Source organism: Eurytemora carolleeae, unplaced genomic scaffold (genome assembly GCF_000591075.1).
Source record: "Eurytemora carolleeae unplaced genomic scaffold, Eaff_2.0 scaffold1689, whole genome shotgun sequence".
Taxonomy (NCBI): Eukaryota; Metazoa; Arthropoda; class Copepoda; order Calanoida; family Temoridae; genus Eurytemora; species Eurytemora carolleeae.
Window position 1 is genome coordinate 1 of NW_019397575.1, and position 10,058 is coordinate 10,058.

Here is a 10,058-nt window from a genome sequence, read left to right on the forward strand (position 1 = left end):
CATCTTGAACACATTGCTAGATTTATTACGATGGCCATAGCATCTAGTCTAATCGTCTGAAACTGCAAGTTTGATTCTTCTGTTTAAAATTTCACAAATTTTAAAATTACGCAAGGACAGCTGACATACAAAGACGACCATTAGAGAAGATGATTATTGATCAAACGAAACCGTTTTATTTATCGGACCTATTGCTATTTGTGAAGGGTAATTTACCAAAAAATAAATCTCGGAAAAGCAGAAAGTTTTAAGATTTTTTATTCAATGCTCAATATTAATTAAAAAATCTTTTAAGTCAGTATAGTTAAGATCATTTCAGTATAATATCTAGTTCTAATTTCAGTCGCTAAAACCGCTAGCGTCGGAAAGGAAAATACGCACAACAGGGTTTTAACTTTTTCACAAAATAATTAAATTCGAACAACATTAAAATCAGAAATTATGTAATTTTACTTCTTTTCCAGTTTATAATCAAAAAAAATTTTCCCTTGAGAGGTAGAGCGTATATCAAACATCATCAGCTGTTTTGGGGATTTAAATATACCATAATAAACAAGAGGCAACATTGATCTTTGCATTATAGATCACATTGCAAACTGCACTTTGGGTCTGAAGATAATCAAAAGCCTTTTCATTGTACCCAATCCGGGACTTAGCGAATTAATAAATAATCTAATAAGTGTTTACAATGAAACAGTGAAGTCACAAGTGAATAAATTTGTTTTGATAGGAGACTGTAATAGTATAAATTATCTACATGTTTAGAAATTAAGAATGGACGAAAACCAGAATGGGTCAGAGAACAGGATGGATTGTGTCAATTATGTTTTTCAATCTATAGCTGCTGGGAATACGCAAGCAGTCAGGCAATATCTTAGTTCAGGTAACATTCTTTGCTATCTACATGGGTTAACATACACTCAGGGGCGTATACAGGAATTGTGCANATCAATAGGTTTCACTGGTTCAGGGGGGGGGGTTAGCCCCCATAGCCCCTCGTGTATTCGCCTCTGTATAAACTTTTCTTTTCTTTTCCGACAAAGCTGCCCCCTGGGGCGGAGACATTCCAGACTCCTGGTTTGATAATTTCCCAAAAATCTATATTTCTTATATTACAAATTTGTCCCCGTTTGTTCCCTTTTCTCCAAAATATTTTTTTTTGATGTCGCCTAAAATTATCAAGAACCCAAAAACATAAAAAGTTTAACAGTCTGTCGTTGAAAATTTATGTTACCTTTCTATGAAAACAAGAAGAGGGGGAATGCCCGATTCACAGCGGTACCCTGGCTTTAACCCTGTATTTGATCAAAAAAATACGATATCGTCGTTTTCGTTGTTTTTAAAGTTTTAATTTTTCAGCGTTCTCTTTTATTTCTGATGCAAGAAATACAAATTCACTTTTATAGAGAAACCATAATTGAAAATACAATTTTTAAAAAGATAATTCATGGAAGTTGTGCATTTCCGACCAGACAAAGCTTTTAAGGGTACCAATGTGAAACAGACATTTAACTCTATATAAGTCACAGTTCCTTTAAAGAATATATTCATTTAAGATAAACACCCCTTGGATTAATGGGTTTTTATTTAGGTGGAGATGTAAATATGTGTGAGAACAATACTAAGAACTCGTTACTCCACTTTGCAGGTTAATCCTTTTCCTCTTCATTGCAGGTTAATCCTTTTCCTCTAATTTGCAGGGTAATCGTTTTCCTCCACTTTGCAGGTTAATCCTTTTACTCTACTTTGCAGGTTAATCCTTATCCTCCACTTTGCGAGTTAATCCTCTTCCTCTACTTTGTAGGTTAATCCTTTTCCTCCACTTTGCAGGTTAATCTTTTTCCTCTTCTTTGCAGGTTAATCCTTTTCCTCCACTTTGCAGGTTAATCCTTCTCTTCCACTTTGCAGGTTAAACCTTTTCCGACACCTCGCGGGTTAAACCTTTTGCTCTACTTTGCAGGTTAATCATTTTCCTCTACTTTGCAGTTTAATCCTTTTCCTCAACTTTGCATGTTAATCCTTTTCCTCCATTTAGCAGGTTAATCCTTTTCCTGTACTTTGCAGGTTAATCCTTTTCCTCTACTTTACCTGTTAATCCCTTTTTTCCACGTCGCACGTTAAACCTTTTCCTCTACTTTGCAGGTTAAACCTTTTCCTCTACTTTGCAGGTTAATCCTTTTCTTCCACTTAGCAGGTTAAACCTTTTCCTCCATTTAGCAGATTAAACCTTTTTATCCATTTAGCAGGTTAAACGTTTTCATCCATTTATCGAATTAAACCTTCTCCTCCATTTAGAAGGTTAAACCTTTTCCTTCATCAACAGGAAAATACTTTCCTATATTTAGCAGGTTAAAACTTATCCTCCACATAACAGGTTAAACCTTTACTCCTTTTCTTAGAAGGCTAAACCTTTTCCTCCGTTAAACCTTTTCCTCCATTCAGCAGGTTAAAACTTTCCTATATTCAGCAGGTTAAACCTTTCCTATATTCAGCAGGTTAAACCTTTCTTATATTCAGCAGGTTAAACCTTTTCCCCCATTTAACAGATTAAACCTTTTCCTCCATTTAACAGGTTAAACCTTTTCCTTCATTTGTGGGATAAACCATTTCTTCTATTTGACAGGCTTAAATTTTCCTTATTTTTAACAGTTTACACCGCATTTTTAGACTAAGGGTTGAGGATATAAAAACGGGATTTCAACATGGTACTTTTCCACTGGTTTTGATATTTTCCTTTAAAAAGTCATCAATTTTGTGCGATTTTAAAACGTTAGAAGAGGTATAAGCGGAACCAAAGAGTTTTGAGAAAGATAATAAAAAATGGCTCATTTCTTAGTTTAATTTATTTACAGTTCTTCATGACAGCTATACAACAGCTGTCCTACTATTGAAGAGCGGTGCTGATGTGAACCTGGAAAACAGCTGTGGTTTGACAGCTATGCAGCTGGCCAGGAAGATGGGGAACAGGGAGGGGTTCATCGTTGTCATTCAACTCTCTGTCAGGTTAACCTCACGAGTAACTCCTGCATCTATATATATATTCTAAAGGGTACCCATAAAGGATGAGACTTCAGGGACGACTCTTCGGAATTTATACTGTTTCCATATATTCATAGCTTTATATTCATATGAGACTATATTGAAGGCATAGGACTTAATATAACCCTGGGATTGTCATATTTGAAGAGTTCCAGGTCGTCTTTAACAGTCTCATCCTTAGTGGGTAAACCTGAATATCTAGTTTGGAAACCAAACTTTGCCCGGAGTTTCTCTACTCAACTAAAAATTTTGAAACCAAGCTAAGACCTATCCCGTGGTTCTACCAAGTTGACCAATCAAAATTTGATGGAAATCGATCCTGGGGTCCATGAATTATGATCGGACATATAATCAAACAAACAACAAACTTATTTTCCTGGCAAAGTTGGGTTCCCAAGATAGTACAATAATGTTCCTTAACAGGTGATGTTGGTATTTGTAATTGTATTTCGTATTTGGTAGTTCTTAAAATTTTGGTTTATGACAATTTTGGGTCGTCAATTTAAAGTTCAGCGCTGAAAACTTTAGAATCTGATATCCTTAATCCCGATCTGTTAATTAATCTGAAGATTAAATTCATGAGGAGAACAAGCAATATTTAATCTGGGGATTAAGAAAAAGAGTGAATCAAGCATTAATCCCGATATCCACCATTCTAAAGTTCCCAGCTCAGATCACTTTTTCCTTCATTTAAAACGTATTTTCAGGAAAAGAAGGCAAGAAATTGAACTTAAGCAGAAGGAAACACTGATAAAGGAGAATATGGAGAACAAGCATAACAGATCTGTCAATCCTTCAATCAGCAGGCTTTTAAAAATAAACAGCTTTAATATAGAGAAGGCGCGTAAGTTGGTAAAAAATCTAGAAGAAGAGCGTGAAAGAGCCGAAAAGCTACTTCAGAGTTTGGAGCATCAACATTTTGGTAATTTTTTATTAAGCTAAATTTCTATTTTTTTTAAACTAAACTTCTTTTTTTGTATTGGAACTAAACTTCAATTGTTTGTTTTCGAACTAAGATAAAATTTGTTTATTCAAGCTAAAATTCAGATTTGTATTAAAACTTAAATGCAAAAATAAAATTTTTTTGTATTAGAACCAAACTTCAATTGTTTGTATTCTAACTAAATTTTATTTTTTTCTTACTAAAATATAATTTTTTGTTTTTGAACTAAAAATAAATTTTTGTATTCGAACTAAAATTGATTTTTTGTATTCAAACTAAAATTCAAACTTTGTAAAATTCAATGTTTTGTATTTTAAATAAAATTAATTTTTTGTTGTACTTTAACAAAAGTTCATTTTTTGCATTCGGTCTAAGATCCAGTTTTTTGTATTCGAACTAAAATTCAATTATTTTTTATTTCTTTAGTTCTAAAAGGACAACTTTTTACTGAAGACGAAACTAAGGAGAAAAATGTACAAATAAGCAACACTGTATTATCTCCAGGTATATTCTAATGTACAGAGTAACCTACTAAGCATGACAGATTAAAGACAACTTTGAGGTCTTCTTTGGTCTTTGAAATAGTTTTATTTGTCAAACAAATTTTACAGGTAAGACTCTTAAAGCAATAATCATTGAACATCCGAGTGCCATGTCCGATGTATCACAGTATAGTTAAGAAGGAGTTTCTGATAAGTCCACTTAAGAAAATTCTATAAATAATTTATAAACACTTGTAATATGGAAGTGTGTATATAATCGAATAGTTTACCTTAATACAGTTAAAAAAGGTACCGATTTTTCTTAAAAGGGGGAGCACAAGTTTACCAGGGAGGGGAGGGGGGCTCGTATTATGAAATAAAGCTCATTGTGATTTTGTTTTATAGAAAGTATTCGTTGCATTATTTGCTGGGAGCCGCCATCTTCTCATATTTACCAATGTTCACAAGGTAAGCCATCTTATTTTTTAGTGCACAAAAGGTCAGCCATCTTATTTTTTAGTGTACATAAGGTCAGCCATATTATTTTTAATGTACACAAGGTCAGCCATCTTATTTTTAGTGTTCACAAGGTAAGCCATCTTTTTTTTAGTGTACACAATTAGTCATCTTATTTTTTAGTTTACACAAGGTCAGCTATCTAAATTTTAGTGTTCACAAGGTCAGCCATCTTATTTTTTAGTCTACACAAGGTCAGCCTTATTTTTTTCCAGTGTACATATTGCCAGCAATTTTTTTAGTGTACACAAGGTCAACCATCTTAGTTTTAGTAAAAACAAGGTCAGCTATCTTATTTTTAGTATACACAAGGTTAGCCATCTTTAGGGTACAAACGGTCAGCCATCATCCTTTGTAAATTAGTCCACAATTTAACCCAGATATTCGGAGCCATCAAAAGAATTTATAAAGTGTCGTCTCGGCCATTATGCATTAGGTTTTATACTATTATACCTAAATCTTGGTAATTGTAAAAATAAATAAATAGCCATAAAATATACGGGAACAGTTTAAATGGCTCCATATAATTATTCAATAAAAAAAACTGAATATATGCAGCATTCCGTTATCAGTAGGTTAAGACAACGTCATTTTATGAATTCTTTAGATTTCTTCAAAGTTCTGGGTTAGTACAAAAACAAGTTTTACTGGTTAACCCTGATATCCCATTTAGCAGGTTAATCTGTTATTCTGTATTTAGTCAGGTTTCATCACATTTTCTTTCGACAATCGACATTAATCAAGTAGATTTATAGAGAGATAATTCAAATTTATAATACTCTTGAATGATTGTCGTCTTCTTTCTTTCTTTTATTGGGAAATGTCACAAACAATTTTGTTGTTAGTAACATGATTAAATGGTCTGGCACATATTTAGAAATAAATCTATTGTAAATGCCAAAATACTATCATCATTTCACAATACAAATAAAGAAGACTACAAACGTTCCATTGTTCTAGTTTCCACTCTATGATAAGAGAAAAACAATTTTAACGGCTTGAATAAAATCTGAACGTGCCCAGTCCTATCAATGACAATCCTATTCTATTGTATGGATCTCCATGTACTGCATGCAGGGTGTGCAATGTGTATTCTGTTAGTTCATTTTTTCGTTTTTTTTGTCTATATTTTCTTTCAGGGTTAAATTTTGGCAGTGAAAGAATATCAAATGTTTTAGAATTTTTTTATTCTGAACATTTGATTTTATATCTATGTCAGATTTTGACCCTGACGGAAGATAAAAGCAAAAAACCGACCTAAAATGATTTAAAAACGATGCAAAAACGAACGTGTTGTAACGATCGTTTTTGAATCGTTTTTCAAATTTTTCTTTTTTAGATAAAGATATTGCAAAGTTAAATAAAAGCAAACTTTGGCATAACACAGTTTTGAAATGTTGGAAGTTTATTGATTTATTTTTCTAAATACAATCCTCAAAACTGCAGGTCATCTGCTGTGTGATGTTTGTATTTCTCGTAGTGAAGTGACTAGATGCCCAGAGTGTGGAGTTCCGTTAGGTAATTAAAGAAAACAAGCATTCGCCACAAAATATTATTTTTGCAATATAATGGTACTAATTTTACTACGCTTTGACACAGATTGTCCCACGAAACATGGCAGTTTGTTAATAGTTTTAAATGTCTTCTTCAATATATAATTTGTTAAGTTATTTGATACCAAAGAGAATATTTTAAATATTACATGTCAGTCATATTGATTTCAAGGTAAAATATATTTGATAAAAACATGTCAAGGAAATGAACTGCAAAGAGTTTTTTATTTAATAATCAAGTGTATGAAAGAAGTCATTCAAAGCTAGTATTCCCAGAATGATTAGGCTGTAGCCTTGGCTATAGTAATCATTTATTTATCTGTATAATAAAACAAGACATTCATATATATGTTGCGTATAGCCGGCCAAACGGCTGGACCGATTTGGCTGGAATTTTTCGTGGACACTCATGGGCGGCCGGGGGGTTTAATAGGGTAATAAAAGTTCGATTTTTATTTTGTAAATTTTTTTTCCACGAGTAACGCCGGGCCCTTCAGCTAGTAATTTATACAATTTAAAATGTATTTATTGTGATTTTAGCCGAAATACATCTTTCACATATCTAACTGTCATGTTTCGTGGGACAGCCTGTAATGAGTTATATTCATCATTGCAATATTTTCAAACCTTTCTAGGCTCTGGATATGAAAAATCTGTGAAATTTTTGGTGTATTGATCTATTAAATTTATTTCTGTTTATTTACGAAAAACGTTTCTGCTTTATATGTTTATAAAAGTTTTCATTTTGAGATTAACAACGAAAACTTTCCAAGTGTTCAGTTCTGATTCATAGCTGTCACGCCTCATAATCTCAATGGAACTGAGTTTTTGACACAAACACAGATTTTCCAACCCCCTTATCTTTATAACCCCATGTTATAGACCTTTGATTTTTCAAACTATAAATTCTCCAAGATCAAATAGTCTAGCTTTGTTTGAAATATCAAAGGTTTACACCATCTGGTAGCAAAAAGATAAAGGGATTAGAAAATGAGTTTGCGGCAACAACTCAGTTCCTTTAAGTCAAAATCTTATTTTTTTCTCAATTTTTTAGAATGTCGAATCAGGAACCGGGTTCTGGAAAATATCTTAAGATTGAGGAGCTGAGGAACCCCCTTTTATCCTTTTTTTCTGAGATTTTATGAGAAATACTTTGTTTTTTTTTTGCTATTTTGTAGAAGAACAAATGTGTGACTGCCATTTAAATTTTCAGATAAAACAACTAAAAGCTCCATATTTTTAAATTATACAGTTTACAGTGTAACGGAACTCAACTCATCAGTTATTTTAGTCAATTTTTATAGATTAATAAAAAGTTTTCATGTTTGGAGCAGATATTCCGTCAAATGGAATTCCTAATGTTTTCTATTTTCGTTTGTCATCATAGAATATTTTTCTTTTAGTTAAAACATTTTTATGTATATATAAAATATTTCTGTTAAAATCAAATTGTTTTACATTTTTAATACCAAATAGCAGTATCAACAAATTATTGTATCGTTCTTGTATACTAAATTTACATAAAAGAAAATATAAAATTTAAAAATAGACCTTTTTATTACATTTCTGTTTAGAGAAAACAATTAAACTGTCGTCTATTTATTTATTTTATAATATTTTGTTTAGTTTTTTCATTAAAAAATGGGCAATTGTTAAATCTCTGAACCGTAGAACCTGATCACCAGCGCCTTGTAATTGTTTCAATATTTTAAACCACCTGATCCTAAACTTATCTAAAATGGATGTCTTTAAATCTCTACAACAGAAATATATCCATGGATTAATCGAACCTACCAACACTGAGACCCCTCTCCAGGAACCTCAGGAAACATGCACCAGAAATTCACCCTGCCTACAACAGGGATGTCTGATCTGCGGCACACTGATCAACCACATCCACAACCTCTCCAACAGGATCATATCCACGGAGTCTCGGCTCTTTTAAAAGCCTTGAACAAAAGGAAGAAGATTTCAAAAATTGTGTGAAGAAACTTCTTTCATTAATTTTTTATTCAACTACAAAGCACGAGATAATACAAATAAAAAATCACAATAATTACTATATAGTTTGGACCCGCTTAACCAGAGTTGGTTGTTTTGATTGGTTGGCCCATTTGTGCATAGATTTTTTTCACAAATGCCTTTAAAGGGAATTTGCAAATTTTTAGTTTTCAGTTTTAGATTGAATGCACGGTTAGTTTTAAAGTTTTGAAAATATTTTTGTATACTTGAATTTATAATTTATCATATTTTTGTTTTTGTTTTTGCACATTTCTGCTTAATAATTCCTGATATTGCGAGAAAAAAAAATTTTAATAAAAACCGCTGAAAATTCAGGGTTTGAAGTAAAAAAAAACATAATTTTTTAATTGTTGAAGGGTTAATTGTTTGGCTCTGTGCTCAATAATATACCAAATTCTTATAATATCCATGGCTTATTTTTGTGTTTATAAAATATATGTACTTCCAACAGCTTTGACATGATCGACAATTAGTAAATTAAACATGCGCGAATCGCCGAAAAATTCGGTTCTTCTATAAGGGTCTTTTCGTGTATTTCTTAGTGTCAGTTAGTCCCGGGCTAAGTTAAATTCACTTTGTACAAAAAGTCCCCTATTACAGATCTACAGTCTACAGCAATTTTTTTGTAATTCATCCACTAGTCATAATTGTCCACATAAGTTATAGTTCCTGACAGTACTTGACATATATATTTCGGCTGTTCATTAAGCCATACTATACATTCTGATCGAAGTCCCTCTGTTCTTGTTTTCCAGTAAAGTGCTTACCCTGTTTTCCTCTTATAGTCTGCTAAAATCCTAAAAGTCTGATATAATCCTTAATACATTTCTTATTATTCTTCCTAGGTTGTTAGGTTTTGTGTAACCTAAAATGGTTTATGTTTTGTAATACTCATGAGAAGTCTGCGAAGTAACATATAAACATTGTTTTAGAGAGGATAAATTAAGACTGACTGACTTTCTGTAAGTCGAAAACGAGAAAATAGTAAACATTCTATTAGAAATGATGCGCGAAGCGCCAAAGAAAAATTTCAGTACTTTTTCTTTATTGACAAAATTTATTAAAAAAGATATGGATCATGAAGATGCTGGAGTCAATTAAGGGAGGGGGGGGGGGGCGAAGCTCGGTCCCCACTATAGTTCCACCTGCAGTGCCCCCCCCTGCCTGGAAAATAATCGATCACAAGCCGCCCCTGTCCACAATTATATAACCTGTGCCCCCGCGTAGAAGTGCAGCATATGCACCTCTTGCCCCCCTGAATTGTTATTCAGAAACGGTCCCAATGCCCCCCCCCCCCCACATTAGAAATCCCAATAGTATGTTCATATATAAGGAGGTGGTGTAACAAGAACAATAATTTTTACAATAGATAGAAAGATAATTACATAGTAACATGGTTGTGCCATTGAGATAAAACAATAGCGGCCCCTCTATACCCTGTATCCGCTTTAATAATCCAATTGATGAGAAATGTATTGTATAATATTAGATTAGTATCGAACC

The 10,058-nt window shown here is 32.7% G+C and overlaps 1 protein-coding gene across 2 annotated transcripts; it reads left to right on the top strand.

The window, feature by feature from the left end:
* The first annotated feature begins 733 nt into the window (after positions 1 to 733).
* Positions 734 to 7,866, top strand: LOC111714991 (uncharacterized). 2 transcript variants are annotated; one of them, XM_023490218.1, is made up of 8 exons: positions 734 to 883; positions 1,592 to 1,648; positions 2,853 to 3,003; positions 3,747 to 3,961; positions 4,409 to 4,486; positions 4,870 to 4,932; positions 6,427 to 6,498; positions 7,588 to 7,866. In XM_023490218.1, exons 1-8 carry the CDS (start codon positions 775 to 777, stop codon positions 7,638 to 7,640), a joined length of 798 nt encoding a protein of 265 aa, XP_023345986.1. In that variant the 5' UTR covers positions 734 to 774; the 3' UTR covers positions 7,641 to 7,866. The 2 variants fall into 2 exon arrangements, with proteins under 2 accessions (XP_023345986.1, XP_023345988.1); XM_023490220.1 differs by having other exon boundaries at positions 6,461 to 6,498; positions 7,588 to 7,641.
* The last annotated feature ends 2,192 nt before the right edge of the window (positions 7,867 to 10,058 follow it).